Below are 24,387 nucleotides of genomic sequence, written 5' to 3'. Positions count from 1 at the left end.
AGATTTTGTCAGATAAGGGAACTCTAGGGTGGGGAGGGCGGGGCAGTGGGGGAACTAAGAAGTAGAACTGAGTTTGTAACGTAAGACTTTATAAGCTATAGTGTTAAGTTAGTGTGCTTGCTTTGCTAATTTCTTTTTGTATATAATAAAGTTTGATTTTGTTTAAACACGTCAAATCTTGTGGCATAGTTCTGTCAGTTGATTGCCGGCTGTTTGGATTTCTGTAAACGTTAACAGCCCCCAACAGGATCACACCATTTTTCATATAGCAGAGGTGTGCAGACAACAGCAGGTTACAACTATGTGGGTTGATACGGGGCAAATGAGCTGGAACCTAATGCAGATCCCCTCTCTTCACTTATCAGGGCAGTGGAAGCACCCTGTTAAAACCCGATGGGCTTCTCCATGACGACTTTGCTGGAGCCATGTGCCTCATTGTAGAAGCTATGATTGGTGATATTGCAGAGATCCCCTGTAACTACCTGAACTGCCTGTACCATAAAAGTTGAATGTGCTTTTCCCCTTAATAAACAGACATAGGGCGGAATCGAGCCAGATTTGTACTAAGTGAGGCAGTGGGTGGGGAAGGCAATGTTTCCCCTGCAATGGCAGCCTCTCACACCATACCGTCCCAAACCCGCCGCATTAATTATGCATTCCCGGGAAACACACCATTTCCATGGCGGGCGGGCTCTCATTCACCTGCCACGCCATCACCTCGCTGCTTCATCATGCCGGGCACCACATTTAAAGTCCTGCCGTGCACGCCTCTCACTGCTTCCAGCCCAGGACTGCTGCACAGAAGACAGGATGGTCCCAAAAGGCAAAAACACTGCAGTCCCCTGGTTTATTGACATGTCCCTCGAGCTGTGGAGGCTTGCCATGATGTCCTCTACCCATGCTCTGGCCACAGGAGGGGCAGCAGCAGCATCACCAATCAAGCATGGGAGGCAGTGGCAGCGGTGGTCAGCGCCAATGCCCCGCAAAAGAAGAAAGCTACCTAGTGCCGCAACAGGATGAATAATCTCATCTGTTCTGCCAAGGTAATTCACTCTTCTCATCATTCTCAACTCACACACTCTCAAACCCACCAACATCCACAGGGATCTCACACCTCAAGGGACAACATCACTAACTCTCACACACACCCTCACATCCCCATCAGGCTCATATCCTCTGGAGCTCGCGTCCTCATCCCATCCATGGCTCCGCTTACCACACAAACATTCCATGCAGCGCCATGTATCCTGCTCACCTCTCTCCATCTGTTTCCATGCAGGAGAAGCTTGCTCACATCAGCAGGGACAGTTCACAGACCCGGTGGATGGAATGGCCCACATTAGGCCCTTCACTCTCTTTGTGGAGCGTGCCATCATGCTCACTGGTGAGGACGTGGACTGTGCCTGCGATGTTTGTGACGTCGGCGGCAAACACCCTCATGAGGATCCTGCACCACATCATCCCTCTCTCAATGCAGCTGTGAGTGCTCTCTCTCTCTCCTGTTTTTGACTCTGCTGCCATGCACTAATTATCTCTACTTTGGTTCACAGGGAGCTCTGCCAAGTGACCGACACCCTCAGCCAGCCAGTCCCCCAACTCCATCCAGGTCCTAGCCTCCAGCCAAGATGCCACGTCCTCCATTGAAGAGCTGGAAATAAACAGCCTGGAAGACCCGTCACAGCGCTTACCCACATTCTCCACCAGCGCAGAGACACACAGCTCGGTGGGACCTAGACCTAGAGAAGGCTCAGGTTCACAATCTGGTGCTCACTGCACGGACACGTGTCCGCAGCAGGAGGAGGCAGCTTCAGCCGAGCTCCCCGGCACTTGGAGGACTGCTGGGGAAGAGATATCTGTGAGGTCCGAGTCAGATGACGAGCCTCTGGATTTGGCCTTCCAACTCATCCTGGAAAGTCAGCGGAAGGCGTGGGAGCATTACGCAGAGCTGTTGGATGCCCTCAACAGAGTGGCTCGGGAGTCAGAGGAGTGTGTCCCCCTACTCTCTGATAAAGTGGTGGCCACATGTGCTCCTATGGAAGTCTCATGGGAAGGATGACAGACGCCATGGAGACCCTGGTCCAACAGAACGCGGATATGCACTCAGACCTGCACTCCATCGCGGGAGCCATGGGGGAGTTCCTGCAGTGGCAATGTGAGAGGGAAACAGGACACTTCGACATCCCTCCAGGTGCTCCTTGCACTCAAGGAGTCAGGCCGGGGCCCTTGGGCACCTAAAGGTAGGAGGAGCGGCAGCTGGACACACCTGGGTCATCCACTCAGGAATCTCAGAGGCTGTCCTCTCCCTCCAAGTCCCCTTTGCCTGTGACCCCCTCAACATCATCCTCTGTCACCGCAGAGGGAGCAGCTGGCCAACAAGTGGTTTTGGAGGGAGAAGTATGTGTGGCAGGGCCTTTCGGAGCCTCGTGAAAGCAGGCACACAGGAACACGGATCCTTCCCATTTCACATTCACCCAATGTTCTCAGCATTTTCAATGTTGCCTGCTGGGGTTTGCTTTCAGTTGTTTATCTGAGCTGACCTGCATCTCCACCCACCCACTGATCACACTCCCATGCAGCACCTGATCCCGCTCACCATGACTCATTTCACTTTCGATCTAGACATCATGGTGGTAATTCAGTTCTTCATACCTCCCTCATCCCTTCCCCTCCCACAGTCATCCATTTCTTTTCCCCCATCACTGTTGACCCCCCCGGCACCACCTACCGCCCCTCATCCATGATCTCCCAGCCACAACCCTTTTCCTTTGGCATGTCCAGGTGAATGTGTACGTTCCCTTCCTTCCTGAAAATCCCACTTCCATCCACATTAACCTCCCTGATCCCCTCTTTCCCACCCCCAGGGTCCGTGTCTGTCTCCGAGTCCCCACCAACTACCCTCACCGTCCCTTCTACCAGTGCCATCGAACCCTCACCCTCCCACCCTACTGCCTCATTCTGCCCTTGGTCATTCTCACTATTCCCTCGTACCATGCCCACCCTCAGTTTGTTCCCAGGAGGCAGTCATGGACTCATTAAACCTCTCCTTGCACGTTCAATTGGACATCCCCCCCCCATCCAGAACCCTTCCCCCCCGATTTAGTCCTCCCCCGGATTCCACCCCCCCTCCGCTTAGTCCTTTCCCCTTCCTGTCTCCTTCAGACACCTTTACTCCTTCCGCCACCCTTAGTCCTTCCCCCCTCCTGACTCTTTCCACCAGCCTTACTTTTTCCTCCACCCTTACTCCAACTCCTCTCTGCATTCCTTCCTCCCCCCAAACTCCTCCTGTTACACCTTCCAACCCCCTTGTAACTTATATCTGTCTCCCTAGTTGCCATCCTCTCCCATCACCTGCCACCCCTCCCCCACTCCCCCACCCCCCACCGACACCTCTTCCTCTCCCAGTCAATCCTAGACCTTCCTCTCCCATTCCCTGGTACATCTTCCTCTCTCAAACACAGCTGGACCTTCCTCTCCACCCCCTTGACCATCATCCTTTGTCAGCAGACCCTCAACGGTGACTTTCCAACTTCTGTGAGCTGCTTCGCGGAGGAGCCATGTCCATGAGAATCCACCCAGCTTACAATGGGCGTTCCTCCAGTGTGCCGGGCTCCAGCATCTTCTGCTCCTCGGATGCCCGCGATGTGAGCAAGGCCCTGGTGGTAAGTCCCGACTTCTGCATGTCACACTTGTCAAGGAATGTTCTGCACTGGCGTGTTTCCCCGCCGACGTGGACGGATGACACAGCAAGGGTGGGGGGATGATTCCAGCGGGCTGGCCTTATAATGATACACAGATGTATTACAATGAGTTTCTTGACAGCTGATGGCGGGAAACGCAGTCAGCCATTGAGAGGCTGAGCGGACGATCGCAAACTGGTTTCACGGTGCCATGAAATCGATTTCTGGCCTTCTTGCCATATTGTCCGCTCACGTTGCCGAGCACGCCCAATGCCAGCGGGCACAGAAAATTCCACTGACGGGTGTCAGCAAGTGGCCATTACTGCAGCTCTTCACACAGCAGGTGACACTGCTCCTCTATTGCCTTTTTGTAAAATTCTCTCTTCTAACACCTATGTGTTCACTAAGGTCCTCATAAGACCTCTTTGCCTGTATTTATTTATTTTGTGGGGGGTGGGTGTGGGAGGATGGTGGTGGAATATTTAGTTATGTGTACCCTCCTGAATGCTACCTGACTTTCCTTCACTCCATCCAGTTATGCAGATGCTACGCCCAGCAAAGGCATGTCATATTTATAACTTTAAACATGGTCTGTGCTTGTATGGAAGCTCTGGAACTGTCTTTTATTTGTTTAAAATGGACACTGATGAACTATTAAGATGGCTGCCAAGAGGCCAGGCAACTTTTGCTTATTCAACACAGACTATCAAGCTTCTGGAAAGTTCTAATTGAATTGCCCTGGGTGGGTGACCTCCCCCTGGAATGTTATCAAGGCAAATGTTATCTATGGAATTGACACCTCACATTGTTCGAGGTTTACTTGAATCAGAGTCAATTGTATCCTAGACCCTATGTCTTCAGGTTTATAATTCAACAAATGTAAGCTGACGAGACCAGTTATCCACCAATTAAGTGTAAAAGATCACCATCTATCTCCTACCATGTAGTAATAGCCTTAGACTTCAATACCATTCTGGATGAATGATGCCAGTATTTGTCATGTGATAACAGGTTTACCTCAAAAGTCATAGATACCAAGGCAGCCTGAAGAGAAACACCAAAGAAACAACAACTGCAGAAAAGGTAGTGTCACCTTTGCCTTTTAAGCAATGGGAGGCTTCAAATTCTTTAACTGCCTCCCAGCCGGATTCCAAAACTTGAAGTCCATCTGTAAAGAAATTGGACCTCCTGATAAGGAAGCCACAAGGAATCAACTTCATGATCTGCTGAGAAACCATCTCTTCAAGGAAATCCTACAATAATCCTGATATTCGACTCCAGCTATTCGAACTCATGCGAACTACAATTCAGAAGTGGAAAAAGACTTCTCTTTACCAAGCCCGCACCGACTGCTCTCCCACAAGCTAAACATGTGAATTGTTAGCTATTGTTTTCGTTTAAGATTTGTAGAAGTGCACAATCTTCTTTAATCTCCCCACGTCCAAATCATTGACATATATTGTGAACAGGTGGGGCCCAAATGTTGATCCTTGCAATATCCCACTAGTCACAGCCTGCCACCTCGAGAATGACCCGTTTATTCCTACTCTCTGTTTTCTGCCTGTTAGCCAATACTTAATCCTTGCCAGTATATTGCCTCCTATCCCATGTGCTTCTATTTTGCTAACCAACCTCCTGTGGGGGACTTTATCAAAAGCCTTCTGAAAATCCAAGTAAACTATGTCCACCGACTCCCCTTTATCAATCCTGTTAGTAACATCCTAAAAAAACTCTAACAGGTTCGCCAAATATGATTTCCCATCCATAAATCCATGTTGACCATGCTTAATCAGATCATTATTATCCAATGTCCATCTATATATCCTTTATGATAGATTCTAGCATTTTCCTTACTACTGATGTAAGGCTAACAGGTCTGTAGTTTCTTGTTTTCTCTCTCCCTCTCTTCTTAAATCATGGGCTGACATTTGCTGCCTTCCAATCTACAGGAACCATTCCAGGATCTATAGAATTTTGGAAGATGATCACCAATGCATCCACTATCTCCATAGCTACCTCTTTCAACACTCTGGGATGTAGAATATCAGGTCCAGGGGACTTTTCAACCTTCAGTCCCAGTAATTTCTCCAATACAACCATCTTACTAATACTAATTTCCATCAATTCCTCATTCTCCCTCATCCGTTGATTTCTAATTCTGGGAAATTTCTGGTATCTTCCTCAGTGAAGACAGGCACAAAGTAATCATTTAGCTTCGCTGCCATTTCTCTATTCTCCATTATAATTTCTCCTGATGTACCTATAGAAGCTTTTATAGTCTTTTTATTTTTTTTTGCTACTTTACATGCATATTTTATTCTCCCTTTATCAATTTCTTGGTCCGCCTTTGCTGTATCCTAAAAGCCTACCAATTCTCAGATTTACTACTATTTCTAGCCACTTTATGGACCTTTTCATTTAATCTTATACAATCCTTAGCTTCCTTTGTTAGCCACAATTGGTTGAATTTTCTTTTTGGGTTTGAGTTTTTAAACACATTTCAAAAACAACCACAATGATTGCAGACAGTAAGGGAAGGGACTTGGAGGTTTCAGTTTGTTCCTCCTCCTCTGTCCATAACACAGAGGTAAGCCCATAGGGAACACCATACAAACTCCGGAGAAGGATAGGTCAAAACCTCACTCTCTACAATCTTCAGGCTCTGAAATTCCTCACTTCTTGAATAGCTGATCTTGGCAGCAGCAGCTATACCTCATTTCTCTTATTCTAACTTACCCCTACTGCACTGCAGACAATTCAAGGCTGCAAACCAATGGCCCTTATTATCATATGTTACAATGAGGTAGCTAAGAACTCGGTGGATAGATTATGGAAAGGCATCAGCTTATATTTTGAGCTTGGGGAGATGAATTTTGGACTAGGAAAACCAGTGGAAATGTCTTGCTACTTAAGAGAAGATGCCCCAATTTTACAAAGCAAAATTAAATAGCATAGAATTTCAAGGTCATTTTTGTTCAGTGAATGAGATATTATCTATATCAATCTGAATTATCTATGCCCTATAGCTATTTCAAAAAGTTTGATGCCCTGAATATACATTTTTCCCATGCACCAATGCCAAATTTTACACTTAGATGATGCAAAGATATACTGTGCTGTAAAAGCTTTTTAATGGAAACTGTTTTTGTGCATCATATAATGAGCCATCGCATCAGCTACACACTTGCTAAAACAGTAACTGGATAGAAAAATACTTAATTAGAATTACTGTATTAATAATTTTATAATCTCCTTTGTTTAAGCTCTCTTAACGTTTGGGGCCAATTATTTTTTTGTAAGAAAGAGGGATACAGAAATATCCACTGACTTCACCGTTTGTTTTTATATAACAACCAGTTGCTCTAAGATTTTTCCAAATGCTGTTTTTGGGAGCTATTTGTTTAGGCTGTTGTACACATATATAGAAAGGCACGAATATGGGTATTGAGTTCACAGGCCCAATAATGGTGTGTACTACTCATTTTTATTAACTAATCTAAAATGAAATTAATCAGATCTGTATTTGCAATTTTCCACATGTGGCAAGGTGCTAATGTATTGGCCAACAAAGTACTAAGGTAGGATCTCTTAAGAAATATATGTGATGTATACCATAAACTATGGAAAAACATTGAACTGCCATGAGAAAATAGTACACTAGCTTTGAGAAAAAAAATGTTATTAATAAATAGTTTTACCATTTAAGTCTAGTTTAGCTTACTTGAGTCACGCTGTTCATCATTTATCCTAAACCAACACCACTTATATTTATATAACATCCTTAACATAATAAAATAATCCAAGGCATTTCTCAAAAGCATGCATCAAAAGGTCACTCCCAAGGAAATTAAATGTTCAGATGCCTGTATAAAAATATGCATCTGATTTTGGCAGATAATACAAGACTTACCAATGACTCCTCTTCTTCCTGTTTTTCCTCGCTTTCCAGGGGGACCTACATATAAAGAAAAGAGAGAACTATTTGTTTGCTGTTTGATTTAAGCATATTTTTAAAACTCCAACTATAGAAATCTACACCATTTCTCCCCACAGAATTGAAAAACTTCATTCAGTACTACATACCATCTGCCTGCTGCATACTCGAGTGCAGGTGTTCTGTTATTTGCACATTCCTGGAAATTATGGCTGGCATTTGTTACTACAAATTAGTTTGGTCCTTTGATCAAGAATCACTTGTAAACTTAAAAAGAAATAGAAATTATAATTGTAGTGCTGCTGTTGATTCTCATGAAGGCAATATTTGTTATTTGTTTTCCATGGAATCTGCTTTGTCTTCTGTAGTAATTATGGTTTTATTTAGTGGGTAATGTATCTTTAAGAATAATACATGTTAAGGAAGATCACAAGATCTGTAGTAACCAATAGGAGAGCAGTGTGGGCTACCTCAGCAGTCAGTGTAGAGTTAGAGTTGGAGTTGAAAGCACATGTGTAGTTGCTGCTGAGTATATTGTAAATAAACTGTTGTACTCGCCACCCTGTGGGACATGGCTGAACTTGTAGGCTCAGCTGGCCCTCCCTTCTACGCATCGCAAGTGACATTGTCCAAGAGTAATCTCAACGGGAATAATGGAAATGTTGTAGATGAACCCAAAGCTCTGTAAGGACTCTGCCAGCCAACACCTTGAGATGGATGCACATTTGAGCAGTACTGACACCACCCTTTAAGCCCCTTATTTTCTTTACCTTGACTGACTGTCCCCGTACTTGCCCCACCCACCACCACACCCAGGGTACCAGGCCCTTCTCACTTCATTCCTCTACGCCACCGACCCCACTCCACATTCCTCCCCACAACCCTGACTCACCCTTGCCAGTTGCGAAATTCCGTGCAAGTCTCCATTTTCCTGTTCCCCTTCCTTATGCCATAGAGTTAAAGAAGGAAAACCACTGACCTTACACACAACTGCACTAAGCCGACTGGTGCACGGCACCTTTAAACAAACATGAACAGGGCGCTACGAGATTCTCATGCGCCGTTGACTCTATCTTGAAAGTAGGACATATTTAAAAAGGTTTTACACTAATGAATATCCATGGCATGCAAATATATTACAAGTACAAACCTGCCATAGGCTGAGGTGAGGCTCGACACACTGCAAACAGGCCACTGACTTTATCTCTGCACATCAGTTCACCATTGGGAAATTGAGATTTCATATCCCACCTAATTAAGTCACCCCCACATTTCCTGCTCTCGCCGGCTCCATTAAATCCCCTCCATGGTGCAGGAAAGTTCTTGCATTCTAGAAGCAGCTATTTCTCATAGTCAATAATTAGGAATGAATTTGTATTTCACTTCAGTTCATCGCCTTTTATCAGCATTTCAAAGGCTAAAGCAATTTTAAATCAGCATTTGCAGAGACTAAAAAAATGATGCATCATTTAATTCTCATTTTTTAAAGCAGAATATGAAAGAAAGCTGATTTTATTTTCTTATTTTTTTAATTTATTTTTATTTTTCTAGTTTCTCTCCTATCTCCCCTCATGTCCTCTCCAAGCTCTTCTTGTCTATGAGACCCACTTTTTGCTCCATCAACCCTATTTCCACTAAACTGCTGGCCTCCATGTTAGATGACATTGTAAGCGATTCTCTCTCTCTCTACAGGTGCTGTCCCTATCTCTATTACATTTGCTGCCATCACCTCTCTCCTCAAAAAACCAACACTCGGCCTCACCGTCCTCGCAAACGTTCCATCTCCAACACCCCCTTTCCTTTCCTTGAACATGGTGTTGCCTCCCAACTCCATGCCAATTTTTCCCAGAACTCTATGTTTAAATTCCTCCAATCAAGTTTCCACCCCTTCCCAGTACCAAAATGACTTTTATCAAAGTCACAAATTACATCCTAAGTGACTGGTGATGAGGATAAAACAGGATAGAACAGAAGAAATCAAATTAGAAAGAAATCGGCACTGTACCTCGTCCAATGATTGTAAGTAGCATGCTCCATTAGAATTAAGAAGTTAACCCCTCTCAAATGCCAAAATTTTGGAGAATTGATCCTTTTGAGCCAGCCGCTGATAATTGGCCTCAATACATAGAATGCCTCACATCCTTTTTTCAAGCGAATGAGATTATGATGGAAGAGAAGAGGCGAGCGGTCCTCTTGAGGATTTTTGGGAGCAAAACCTACAGCTTGATTCGAAGTTTGTTGGCACCCAATGCCCCAGATTCAAAGAATTTTGATGAATTAGTGGACCTCGTGAAGGGTAATTTTAATCCAAGCCCTCAGTCATGATGCAGAGGTTCAGGTTTAATTCGCAAAATAGAGCCATGGTTGAGACAGTTGCAATTGCAGTGGTAAACCTGAAGCAGCTAATGAAGCATTGTGAGTTTGATACGACTCTAAACGACATGCTCAGAGGTTGTTCAGTGTGTGGTGTGAAAGAGGACACTATTCAAAAAAAAATTATTGTCTGAAGTGAACCTGGATTTCAAGAAGGCGCTAGAGATAGCGCTGGTCATGCAAAGCACAGTAAGAGATTCAAAGGCAATACAGGCTTCGCAAAATGGTGCCATCCTCCACATTGGGTGGGAAACCTCAGCCGAAAGGGGCGCGAGAAAGCGAGACTCCACCGAGAAGCGGGAAACAGCCCCACTAGCCGAAGAATAAAGAAAAATAACTTAGCAACGAAATTGAAGAATAATTTTAATAGAAGTGAAAACAATCAGTCTTTTAGTGATTGGCAGTTTAAAAAAATCAAATGCTACTATTGTCACACAAATGGACATACGATGAGGCAGTGCAAGGAAAGATTCAAGCAGGCTTGTAAACAAAATAAGAAGCCCAGTGAAATCTACAATGTAGAAGAGCCTGAAACAGCAAATTCAGACATTTACTCGTTGCTTGATCTGAAAGTTGAAAAGACAGAACCAATATTTGTCACAGTGAAAGTAAATGGCAAACCTGTTAGAATGGAAGTGGACATGGGAGCTTCCACTACAGTAATTTGGGAACATACCTTAGGATATTTGAATAATGGTGACCATCAATTAAGTTTAGAAGAAACAGCCACCAAGCTAAAAATATAGACGGGTGAACACATTCAAGTAAAAGGCATAAGCAGAGTAACCATCCATTATGGAAGCCAATCGGCAAAGCTACCAGTGTTAATATTGAGAGGTAGAGGACCAAGCCTTCTAGGGTGAAATTGGCTAAGGGAAATCAACCTTGATTGGCCACTGGGATTCCAGAAGGAAGCTGGAAGCGTTCCTGTTTTGAAAAAGGAGTGAAAAAGGAACTCAACAACCTGAAGAAATGTAGGCTGTCTTAAGCCAAAACCTCCAAGAACAGCAGAAGGAACTCGAAGAGACACTGCCTGACAGAGTTCGAGACAAGGTGAGCAACCTTTGAAGGGATAAAGAAAACCTGTTGAAAGACCTTCACACACTGCAAGATTCCCTCAGGTCAAAGTTTATACCTCTGGAAAAGTAAGGAGAGAAACAGAAAGAACTCAACACCTCTCTGAATAAACTGAAGAATGAATTGGTAGAGAAGATACAACAATGTTCACTTTTCCAGGAGGCAGCAAACAAATACAAAAAAGAGATGGAAGAGCTGAAGAATCAGCTAAATGAAGTCAAAGAGGCTTTGGAAGCAAAAGTCACTGAATTTCCCAAGAAGCAGACAGATAATGAAATTTTGGGAGACTCAGCCACTGAGCTCAGACAAGTTGAGCTTGCGTCTGAGAGAAGTCTAGCCAACAGTAAAGTCAAAAAGAAGGCCGAGATTAAAATCTGCACTAGAAAGAAGAAGGCACATAGAAAGAAGATACAGAAATACTAATAGGGCCTTAATTCTGGCAGCATACGAATACACTTCATACATAGGCCTGGCAATCAAATTGCAAATACTGATGCCCTTAGTTGTTTGCCTTTACAAGAAAATGATGAGAATGTCCCAGTTCCACGGGAACTTGTTTTACTGTTAAATTTCTTAGATTCCTCACTGGTATGTACTTCACAGATCAGAGACTGGACAAATTGGGACCCACTCCTGTCTCAAGTACGAGAACAAGTGCTACATTGTTGGTCACAAGAGCCCGTATCTGACTAAATGAAACCGTACTTCAACAGAAGACATGAAATAACCAGCTAGGATGGCATCTTATTGTGGGGAGCATGAGTGACAGTTCCTCCAAAGGGAAGGAGCCACTTTTAATTGAACTGCACAGTGCCCATCTAGGAATTTCCCGAATGAAGACCATAGCACGCAGCTATCTATGGTGGCCTGGGATCGATTGCGAAATAAGGAGTTTAGTAAAGCACTGTGTGCAATGTCAGCAACTGCGAAAGTTGCCAGTGACAGCTCCATTACACCCATGGGAGTGTCCAGGTAGACCCTGGGTGCAGTTACACATTGACTATGTCAGACCTTTCCTGGGAACAATGTTTCTGCTCATTGTTGATGCCCATTCAAAATGGTTGGACATATATGAGGTGAAGTCACCAACATCGGGCACTACAATTGAGTTTTGCCAGACGTCAGAGTTTTCCCATTCACAGAAGTAGTCATTTCTGATAACAGCATAGCATTTACGAGTGCTGAATTTTCAACACTTTATCAGCTTCAATAGCATCATTCATGTGAAAACTGCACCGTACCACCCTTCCTCAAACGCACTGGCCAAAAGGGTGGTTCAAACATTCAAGGCAGGCATGAAAAAGATACCTGGCGATTCTTTGGTAACCAAGCTAGCACACTTTCTTTTTCATTACAGGACAACCCCTCACGCAACAGGTGTCACACCTGTGGAGTTATTGTTGAAATGCCGTCACAGGATGAGATTGAGCTTAATAATGTCGAATTTTGAGGGGAAGGTGAAAAGGAGTCAGGGAAGCCAGAAAACTAGACACAACTGGCATAGTCGCGAGAGGAAATTTACTGTGGGAAAGCTGGTTTACGTGAAAAACTTCGGGGAAGGACCAAAGTGGTTACTGGGTGAAATAAGTGTGATGACTGGACCTCTATCTTACCACGTGGAGGGGGAAGGCCAGATCATCCATTAACATGTGGGCCATTTATGGAAGAGAGAGACAGATCATCAAGATTTTGTTCCACCAGTGATCATGACCGGGTCTGCGGTTCCTATTGAGGATACTCAACTCAGGACTGACATGTCTGATGTTCCTGTAAGAGTTGAGGATACAGAACTGCAAGTGCCCACCAAAACACCTGATGTTCAGGCAACTTCAGAAAAGGAGGTACCTGACAAAAAATCTGAAGTTGTGGAGCTGCGACATTCCACGCATACCAAGAAACCACCTGAAAGACTGAACTTGTAAATTCCTTACCCAGTGTAAATATTATGTTGCCTTGAAAAATATATACTTGTAAATATATGTATAATTGAGTTAAAGAGGGAGGAGTGTAGTAATTACGGTTATTTGTAGTGTGTGATGTACCTTTAAGAATAATACTTGTTTGGCAAGATCACATGATCTGTAGTAACCAATAGGAGAGTAGCGCGGGCTACCTCAGCAGTCAGTGTAGAGTTAGAGTTGGAGTTGAAAGCACATGTGTAGTTGCTGCTGAGTATATTGTAATAAACTTGATGCTCCCACCCAAGAATTAGCTGCAGATCAACTCTATCACTAACAGTACAACTAGGCCACCCTACAACAACAGGACTTGCTGCAAGTCAAGACACTGGCAACAGAGTTTTAGATGACCTCAAGTTTATGAAGCATTGAGTCTTCAGCCCACCGAAGCACCTGATGTTCAGGCAACTCCAGAAAAGGAGGTACCTGACAAAGAATCTGAAGTTGTGGAGCTGCAACATTCCACACATACCAGGAAACCACCTGAAAGACTGAACTCGTAAATGCATTATCCAGTGTAAATATTATGTTGTCTTGAAAAATATGTACTTGTAAATATAATATGTAATGCTGAGTTAAAGGGGGAGGAATGTAGTAATTATGGTTTCATTTAGTGTGTAATGTACCTTTAAGAATAATACTTGTTAAGGAAGATCACATGATCTGTGGTAACCAATAGAAGAGTAGCGTGAGCTACCTCAGCAGTCGGTGTAGAGATAGAGTTGGAGTTGAAAGCACATGTGTAGCTGCTGTTGAGTATATTGTAAATAAACTCAATGTTTCCACCCAAGAAGTGTCTGCAGATCAACTCTATCATTATTGCACAACTTGGCCACCCTACAACATCTTCCAGCAACATAGGCTGGGAAATTCCTTAGAGATGTTCCCACTTCACCAAACATCAAACAAAATAATGCTGGAAAACCATAAGAGCAGTTCCAAGAAATCTCCCAGCCATGATAAGGAGACGAAAGGGAAACCTTCAGCTACTGAAGTTCCATTTCATTCTCAACTGAGGCAGGTTCTTCAAATTACTCGTACTCTGGCTTTGCTTAACTTCTTTTAATCAATAAATCAGTTTCTTCGTCAAATGTGACATGAATGTATGCAGAATCCTATTCTTGGCCAAGTGACTGATCACAGCCAAATTGTTAACATATGGTATTCATCTAAAAACTATCACTGAACACCAATGGCAGAATATGATAAATTCGCTGCAGGGTGATGCATGTCCATATTCCATATGGATTGAAGATTGCTAGCTGAATTATTTTTCCTCCACTGGTGGTTGTAGAGCTGTCGCCTGGAAGTAACTTCCCATTTCCCAAGAATGATGGAAGCATACAGAAAAATGCGGGGCCAATTTTCCTGACCTTAACCTCTCGGCATGCCTATTTCCCGATAAAAAAAGGGATATATCAGGGCTGGCCTGCAGTGGGAACAGATCTATTGCAAACGTGAAAGCAACATGGGGCGGGCTGTTCCAAGCCAGCCTCCAGTCTCATTCTGCTGAGATCCTGCTTGCTGGGTTACTCGCAAACAGGGATTTTTAGCATTTGGTTCTTCATTGTGCTTTTTGCCTTTCGTTCACTTTAACCATCTAATGCTGCAGTGTCTGGTGCTTTTTTATGAGATTACATAGGATATACTGCACAGAGACAGGCCATGTGGCCCAAGCAGTCCATGTCGGTATTTATGGGCAGACTCGTCCCAGATTTGCATTAAGTGTGGTAGTAGGCAGGCAAAAAGACATTTTACCTGCCGGCTGCAATGGCAGCTTTTCATGTCGTATCGTCCTAAACCCGCTGCGTTAATTACGCATTCCCGGGAAACACGCTGTTTCCATGGCAGGCGGGCTCTCATTCGCCCGCCCACCATCACCTCACCGCTTCATCATGCCGGACACCATATTTAATGTTTAGCCGTGCACACACCACTCAGTGTTTCCAGCTCACGACTGCTGCACAGAAGGCTGGATGGCTCCAAAAGGCAAAAACACTGCAGCCCCCAGGTTTAGTGATGCGTCCCTCGAGCGTCTTTTGGACGCCATGGAGGCCTGCCGTGGTGTCCTCTACCCTCTATATGGCCGCAGGATGGGCAGCAGCATCGCCAATCCACCATGGGGGGGCAGTGGTAGCTGTGGTCAGCACCAATGCCCTGCAAAAGAGGACAGCCACCCAGTGCCGCAACAGGATGAATGGTCTCATCCGTTCTGCCAGGGTAACTCACTTTTCTCATCACTCTCAACTCACACACTCTCAAATCCTTCACACATCCACAGGATCTCACACCTCAAGGGACAACACCACTAACTCTCACACACACCCTCACATCTCCATCAGGCTCATGTCCTCTGGAGCTTGCGTCCTCATCCCGTCCATGGCTCCACTTTCCACATTCCACGCAGTGCCTTGTGTCCTGCTCACACTCTCTCCATCTGTTTCCATCCCAGGAGAAGCCTGCTCACATCAGCAGGGAGAGGTACCGGGGGTGGAGTGGACCACATTAGGCATCACTTTGAGGAGGGTGCCATTGCGCTGACTGATGGGGATGTGGACCCTGCCTGCAGTGACAGTGAGGTCGGCGGCGAACACCCTCCTGAGGATCTGCACCACATCATCCCTCCCTCGACAAAACTGTGAGTGCTCTCTCTCCCTCTCCTATTTTTGACTCTGCTGCCATGCACTAATTATCTCTACTTTGGTTCACAGGGAGCTCTGCCAAGCAACTGATGCCCTCAGCCAGCCAGTCCCTCAACTCCATCCAGATCCTCACCTCCAGCCAAAGGGACACCTCCTCAATTGAAGAGCTGGAAATAAGCAGCCTGGAAGACCTGTCACAGCGCTTACCCACACCCTGCACCAGTGCAGAGACACACACCTCAGTGGCACGTAGATGTAGAGCAAGCTCGGGTCCACAACTTGGTGGCCACCGCATGGGCCCATGCCCGCAGCAGGAGGAGGCAGGTTCAGCCAAGTTCCCCAGCACTCGGAGGACTGCTGGGGAAGAGACATCTGTGAGGTTTGAGTCAGATGATGAGCCTCTGGATTCAGCCTTCCAACTCATCGTGTAGAGTCAGCAGAAGGCGGGGTAGCACCATGCAGAGCTGTTGGAAGCCCTCAGAGAGTGGCACCCAAGTCGGAGGAGTGCGTTCCCCTGCTCTCTGATGAAGTGGTGCCCACATGTGCTCGTTTGGAAGTCTCCATGGGGAGGATGGTGGATTCCATGGAGACCCTGGTCCAGCAGGATACGGCGATGTGTGCAGACCTGCACTCCATCGTGGGAGCCATGGCTGAGTTTCTGCAGTGGCAACGCGAGAGGGAAACGGGGCCCCTTGATGTCCTTCCAGGTGCTACTTCTCCTCAATGAGTCAGGCCGGGGCCCTCGGGCACCTGAAGGGAGGAGGAGTGGCAGCTGGTCACCCCCGGGTCATCCACTCAGGAATCTCAGAGGCTGTCCACTCCCTCCAAGTCCCCTTTGCCTGTGAGCCCTTCAACCTCATCCTCTGTCGTCGCAGGGAAGCAGTGAGTCTACGAGTGATTCTGGAGGGAGAAATGTGTGTGTGGCAGGGCATTTCAGACCATCGTGCAAGCACTCTCCCACGCTCGCAGATCCTTCCCGTATCACCCTTATCTTAATGTCCTCAGCATTTTCACTGCTGCCTGCTGGGGTTCGCTTTCAGTTGTCCATCTGAGCTGAACTCCATCTCCGCCCACCCAATGATCACACTCACATGCAGCACTTGATCTCGCCCACCATAACTCCCGTTTCACCTTCGATTTGGACAGGTTGGTGCTAATTCGGTTTTATTTTTGCTCCCCCATCCTTTACCCTCCCCCAGTCACCCATTTCCTTTCCCCCTACACAGTTGATTCCCCCCCCACCCCGGCATCACCTACCACTCCCTCTCCATTACCTACCAGCCACAGCCCTTTTCCTTTGGGGATGTCCAGGTGAACGTGCACATTCCCTTCCTTCCTGAAAATCCCACCTCCATCTACACTCACCTCCCCGATGCCCTCCTTCCCACCCCCAGCGTCCATGTCGGCCTCTGAGGCTCCACCAAGAATTGTCGCCATCCCTTCTACCAATACCGTTGAACCCTCCCCCTCCCACCTACTACCTCACTCAGCCCTTGGTCATTCTCACCATTTCCTTATACCACGCCCATCCTCAGGAGGCAGACATGACCCATCAAACCCCTCCCTTGCACGTTCACCTGGACATCTCCCCCTCCGGACCCCTTCCCTCATTGAAACCCCTTCCCCCACTCCGGATCCCTTTCCCCCAGGAGCCCCTTCCCTCCTCTGGACTCCTTCACCCCTGGAACCCCTTCACTCCCTGGAACCCCTTCACCCCTCCGAACCCTTCCACCCCCCCCAGAACCCCGTCACACCCTACTTAGTCCTCCTGACCCCTCAACTTACACCCTTAGTTCCTCCCCCTTCCTGACTCCCTCAGACACCCTTACTTCTTCCGCCACCCCTAATCCTTCCCCCCCCGACTTCTTCCTCCAGCTTTACTCCTTCCCCCTTCCCGACTCCTTCCTCCACCCTTACTTCTTCCTCCATTCTTACTCCCTCCCCTCTCCGCTATCCTTCCTGCCCTTGGACTCCTTCTCCTCTCCGCACCCCTCCCCTGACCGATCTCCTTGCCTTACACCATCCACCCCTCTCACACCTACCCTCCCAGTTGCCATCTTCTCCCACATTATACCCCTTCCCCCCATACTCCCCCCACCCCCCAACCTCCCCCCATCAACAACACCTTCATTCCACCCCTCCACCAACCTCACCACCCTGACACCTTCAATCCCCACCTCCCAACCACACCCCCCCAATACCTCCTCCTCTCCCAGTCGATCTAAGACCTTCCTCTCCCACCCCCTCGACCATCATCCGTTGTGAGCATTAACGGTGACTTTCCAACTTCTGTGGTCGGGTGATTCCGGCGGCCTTGTAATGATATGCTGATGTATTGCAATGAGGTTCCAAACGTCCAAAGGCAGGGAACATGGCCCGCCATCAACGGGCTGAGTGGACAATTGTGAACTGGTCTCACACCATCGTGAAACTGCTTTTTGACATTCTCACCACCTTGTACGCTCACACCACCGTACACGCCCAACGCCAGTGGGCACGAACGATTCCGCCCTATGCTGCACTCGAGCCTCCTCCCCTCTTTTCCTATCTTCTTCATATGCTTATCTAGCCTCCCTTTAAATGCATTGACATTACGCATTTCACCCACTCCCTATGGTAGTGGGTTCCACAATCTCACCATTCCCTAGGTAAAGCAGTTTCTTCTCAATTCCCTATTTGATTTCTTGGTAACTGTCTTATGCTGATGACCTTTAGTTTTCCTCCTCCCTACAATTGGAAACATTCTCCCTGTGTATACTCTACGAAAACCTTTCACAACTTTAAAGACGTCTGTTAAGTTACTTAACCTTTGGTGCATTTAACCTTTATCTTTCTGACTATTTAATTTATTATTGCAGATATGTTTTGTTACAAGCTACTTTTTCTAATTTACTTTTTGCCGCATAATTTAGCTGTTGCCACTGCATAGCATCTTTCATCATATTTGTTATTTGAGTTTTCAATTTGTTTCAGGACTGGCCATTATGCTTTTTTAGTGGGGGGTTGGCTTCTCTGCGTTTCTTAAGTAAACATTAATTAGGTTTTTTCTCTGTTGCATTGATTCCAAAAAGGTGAGTTGCTACTTTACCTGCAGGTTGCATTGTCACAAAGGCATGCTCCACTTGACTCAACATTATCATTAGAATGTTGAGACCATTCAGAATTTTTAATATTTAATATATGTAGGGGAATATTTTGTACTGGAGATGTGAATCAAAGACCGTCTGTAGACTTTTGTGAACATCAAAGTCTTCAACAGTGCAGTAATTATAGTTTTGATAAACGTTAGGACTGTAGCTTTAAGAATAATCCCGTGTTGCAAGATCACATGATCTATGTAAACCAATGGTTTAGGAGCACGGGGAACCACTAGGATGGAGTTCTTCTTCAGTTATGGAGTTTGGTACACACATGTAGCTGCTGCTGCTGTCTTGTAAATGAAGTTCAATGTTTCCACCAAGAAGAGTTGCCTAGAAAATGAATTCTATAACAAACTGGTGACATGGATAAATTTGATCCGGTGCTGGCCCTTGACCAGCAATTGTGAGTACCTAAGATAATTAAAAAGAAAGGAAGATATACTCATCTGAGATGCCACAGTTTGGCAGAATCGATCCCTTTGAACCAGCTACAGATGACTAGTCTCAATATAGAGAACGTCTTGTATTCTACTTTCAAGCCAATGAAATCACGGGGGAGGAAATGAGGAGAGCGATTCTCCTGAGTATTTGTGAGAGCAAAACATACAGTTTAATTCAAAGCTTGATGGCCCCCAGTGCCCCAGATTCAAAGACCTTCAGTGAATTAGTAGACCTTGTTAAGCAACATTTTTAACCCAAGCCCTCAATCACAGTGCAGAAATTCTGGTTCAATTCACGGAATAGAGCCCCGGTGGAGACCATGGCTACCTATGTGGCGAAATTAAAACAACTAATGGAATATTGTGAGTTTGGTCAAACCCTGAATGATATGCTCAGGGATCGTTTGGTCTGTGGCGTGCAAGAGGATGCTATTCAGCAAAGATTGCTGGCTGAAGTGGACCTTGATTTTAAGAAAGCATTAGAAATAGCGCTTGTGATGGAAAGCGCTGTAAGGGATTCACAAGCGATTCAAGGTGTGCAAAATGGCACCATTTTCCTAGTTGGGCGGGAACAGTCAGCTGAAAGTGGCACGAAAAGCTGGGGCCCTGCGGCGAAGCGGGAAACAGACCCCACTAACCGAAAATTTAGATGAAACAACTTAACAGCAAATTCGAAAACTAATTTTTATTGACATGGAAACAATCATACTCCTTATCATTGGCAATTTAAAAAGGTGGAGTGTTATTTTTGTCACAAAAGTGGACACATCTTGAAACATTGCAAAGCGAGATTAAAATAGGCTTCCAAGCAACAATTGAAGTCCAATGGAGTCTATAGTGTGGAAGAGCCAGAAACAACCAATTCTGACATTTATTCCTTATTCAACATGAAAGTTGGGAAGACAGAGCCAATTACTGTCACATTGCAAGTAATGGTAAACCCTTAAAAATGGAAGTAGACACGGGTGATTCCACCACTGTAGTAGAACACACTTTCAGATATTTAAATAAAGGTGCTCAACAATTACATTTGGAACAAAGATAAAAGCAAAATACTCCGGATACTGGAAATCTGAAACAAAAACAGAAATAGCTGGAAAAACTCAGCAGGTCTGACAGCATCTGCGGAGAGTCCGTATGACTCTTCATCAGAACTAAGAAATATAGAAATGAGGTGGAATATAAGCTGGTTGAGGGGGGGTGGGACAGGTAGAGCTGGATAGAAGGCCAGTGATAGGTGGAGGCAAAGAAGAGGTTGCCAAAGATGTCATAGACAAAAGGACAAAGGGGTGTTGACGATGGTGATATTAGCTGAAGAATGTGCTAATGATGACATTAAGGGTAGAAAGCAGGACGAGCAAGGTACAGATAGCCCTAGTGGGGGTGGGGTAGTGGGGGGAAGGGATCGAAATAGGCTAAAAGATAGAATAAAACAATGGATGGAAATACATTTAAAAATAATGGAAATAGGTGGGAAAAGAAAAATATATGTATAAAAAAAAATAAATTTTCAGGCAAATGATGTCGTTTATTTTGGCCACTGGATAGATGTCCAAGGGTTGCACCCTGTTGAAGAGAAGGTTAAAGCAATCAGAGAGACACCTGCCCCTAAGAACATCTCCTAACTAATTTTTACCAAATTTATCAATGGTTCTAGCCCCTCTACATTCACTGTTAAAGAAAAACCAGAGTTGGGTTTGGAATTCACCCCAAGAAGAAGCCTTCATGAAAGTAAAATAGCCCTTGCACTCTTCAAATTTGTTAGTGCACTACGACCCGACAAAGGAATTAATGCTAACCTGCGATGCGTCCCCTTATGGAATGGGAGTGGTACTATCTCACAAGATGGACGACGGTACAGAGAGGCCGATAGGCTATATATCTAGGATACTACCCAGAGCTGAAAAAGGATATTCACAGATCGAAATGGAAAATCTATTGATTATTTTTGGTGTAAAAAAATTCCACCAATACGTGCATGGGTGACACTTCACGACAGTTTCAGACCACAAACCACTTTTGGGTCTGTTTAGCGGAAAAGGCTATCCCTCCCATAGCTTCTGCACAAATTCAAAGATGAGGCCTAATTTTAGCGGCATATTAATGCACCTTTGTGCATAAACCAGGGATTCATATAGCCAATGCCAATGCCCTAAGTTGCCTTCTTTTGCAAGAGAACAATGAACATGTCCCAATTCCCCAAGAGTTCATATTAGTGATGAATTTCCTAGATTCCTCACCGGTCTGTGCCAGGCAGATAAGAAACTGGATGAATCGTGATCCAGTCCTGTCTCGAGCAAGAGACCAAGTGTTACATGGATGGTCCCAGGAACCTGTCTCTGATGAATTGAAGTCATTTTTCAACTGAAGATATGAAATGAGCAGTCAAGATGGTATTCTATCATGGGGTGCAGGATAGTAGTTCCTACACAAGGAAGGGAACCACTCTTAGTAGAGTTACAAAGTGCCCATCTGGGAATCTCAAGAATGAAGGCTATAGCGCAAAGTTATCTTTGGTGGCTGGGAATGGATGGAAATATTCAGAAGGTGCTTAAACACTGTATGCCATGCCAAAAGCTACAAAAGTTGCCGGTGGCACCCCATTACACCCATTGGAGTGGCCTGGTAGACCCTGGGTGAGATTGCACATAGATTACATCGGTCCTTTCCTTGGAACCATGTTACTCCTTATTATTGATGCTCATTCCGAGTGGTTAGACGTTTATGAGGTTAAGTCGCCAACGTCAGGCGTTACTATAGAAAAACTACACCAAAGCTTTTCTTTCCATGGATTTCCAGAAGTAATCATTTCAGATAATGGTACTATGTTTACTAACACTGAATTTCAAAGATTTGTCAGCCTAAATGGTATCAACCACATGAAGACTGTACCATACCATCCCTCACCTAATGGACTAGCAGAAAGGGCAGTACAAACTTTTAAGGTGGGAATGAAAAAATTAACAGGTGAATTGTTGGAAACTAAGCTTGTTCATTTCCTACTTCACTACAGAACAAACCCCACACAATGACAGGTGCAACACCTGCAGAATTACTGAACAACACTAAGCCTAAAATTTCCTAATTTGGAGGGGAAGGTGGAGAAAAGTCAAGGGAACCAAAAAGTGACTCATGATTTGCATAGTCGTGAGTGACAATTTACTGTTGGTGAAGCAGTATATGTAAGGAATTTCGGTGGAGGACTGAAGTGGTTACCTGGTAAGGTAAGCTCGGTGACCAGACCATTGTCATACCACATGGAAGTGGAGGGCCAGATCATCCGTAAGCAAGTGGATGATTTAAGAAGAAAGGAGGTACCCCAGCAAAATGATGTTCCACCTGTAACCATTGCTGAACCGGTGGTTCCTGTTGAAGTTGCTCAACCAAGGATAGACATGCCCGGTGTCTCTGTCAGAGTGACGAAACTGAACTGCCCGTGCCTAATTGTTAATGTGCTTCCAGCGAATGTGGTTCTTGCCAAAGAATTGGAAGTTGTGGTGCTATGATGCTCCACATGAATCAGGAGACCACCTGAAAGACTGAACTTGTAATTTCTCGATAAAAACAAAAAACTGCGGATGCTGGAAATCCAAAACAAAAACAGAAATACCTGGAAAAACTCAGCAGGTCTGGCAGCATCGGCGGAGAAGAACAAAGTTGACATTTCGAGTCCTCATGACCCTTCTCATGAGGACTCGAAACGTCAACTTTGTTCTTCTCCGCCGATGCTGCCAGACCTGCTGAGTTTTCCCAGGTATTTCTGTTTTTGTTTTGTAATTTCTCGACCTGTGTAAATATTGTAATGTCATGAGATAAATATCCTTGTAAATACGAAATGTACAGAAAAGTTAAAGGGGGAGGAGTGCAGTAATTAAAGTTTTGATAAATGTTAGGACTGCAGCTTTAAGAATAATCCTATGTTGTAAGATCACATGATCTGTGTAAACCAATGGGTTAGCAGTGCAGAGAACCTCTAGGAGAGAATTTTTCTTTAGTTATAGAGTTTGATGCACACATGTAGCTACTGCTGCTGTCTTGTAAATAAAGTTCAATGTTTCCACCAAGAGACATTGCCTGGAAAATTAACTCTATAACAAACAGGTAAGTCACCAGGGATTAAATAGAAGGTGAGGGGGCTACTACAGTGTCCTCTCCCTCCATGGGGCACCTTAGGGCAGTTATACTGCTACATTCCCCATGGTAATCCTGGGAAGTAGTGAAATGCACCAGAACTAACGACCGACCATGCCACTTTGTACATAAGATGGGTGGGGAACGAGTGGGCACTGATGGTCCTCGTGAGGTTAGGGAGAGGGAAAACCTGGTTGGGGTAATGAAGCAGCAGTAGCCTCACCCTTACTACCCATTTTCTCACTGTTTCCAACATGATACCACACATTTTCAGTTCAAATTAATACAAATAGCTCAATTTCCAGTTTAGGCACCTCTTCTGCCTAGGCAGGCTGAACTTTGTACAAAAAATACTTAAATCTAAAACTGTCAATCTCAGAAATGTATTTACTCAATAATTAATCAATTTACTCATGGTTGTGGGTGCACATACAGTATATTTATATATAAATAACAAGGAGAATAGTGGTACAAAGTCTCATTCACCCATCACTCCTGTGCTCACTGACTTACATATTTGCACATTTTCAGAATCTTTATTTTTGATTTTAATGTTATTCAGCTCCCTGCCTTCAGGAAGTTTCAGCGTGTGCTCCCCTGCACATGCGCAGGCTTTTGCGCTCGAACGCCTCCCGCCCCCCCACCCCGGCACCGCTGAGCTTCTCAGTTAATTGGCCAGCCAGTGTGAAACCACAGTCAGGGGGCCAATTGCGTGCGGTGGACCGTCTCCCAGCCGCTCCCTGGCCTGTCCGACGACCCGTAAATCCTGCCCACAGTGCATTTAGGGAAATCACCAAGGCCAGGATATTTTGGATGGCACATTTTCCCTTCTCACCATCCAAGGAGTTAGTGGCAAACACATCCCTGTCCATACTGCCTGCCCTGCAGTTATTTCACACTCCAATGAGTGGTAATTCACTGGAGGTGGGACTTACGCCCCTCAGTCGGGAGGAAGCTCCGCCTCAGAGAGCTGCTGGCCAATCTGATTGACCGGCAGCTGTCTAAGTCCCTGCAG

The 24,387-nt window shown here is 45.3% G+C and overlaps 1 protein-coding gene across 1 annotated transcript in view; it reads right to left on the bottom strand.

Moving 5' to 3' along the window:
- Positions 1 to 24,387, bottom strand: part of LOC144685885 (uncharacterized) — a 282,599-nt gene that overhangs the window by 211,740 nt on the left and 46,472 nt on the right. The window contains exon 3 of the mRNA XM_078550890.1: positions 7,588 to 7,632. Coding sequence (XP_078407016.1) covers positions 7,588 to 7,632 — 45 coding nt within the window. The remainder of the gene's footprint in view (positions 1 to 7,587; positions 7,633 to 24,387) is intronic.

This window comes from Cetorhinus maximus, chromosome 10 (genome assembly GCF_964194155.1).
Source record: "Cetorhinus maximus chromosome 10, sCetMax3.hap1.1, whole genome shotgun sequence".
Taxonomy (NCBI): Eukaryota; Metazoa; Chordata; class Chondrichthyes; order Lamniformes; family Cetorhinidae; genus Cetorhinus; species Cetorhinus maximus.
Note: the sequence above shows the minus strand (reverse complement) of the source record. Positions and strands in the feature narration are given on the sequence as shown.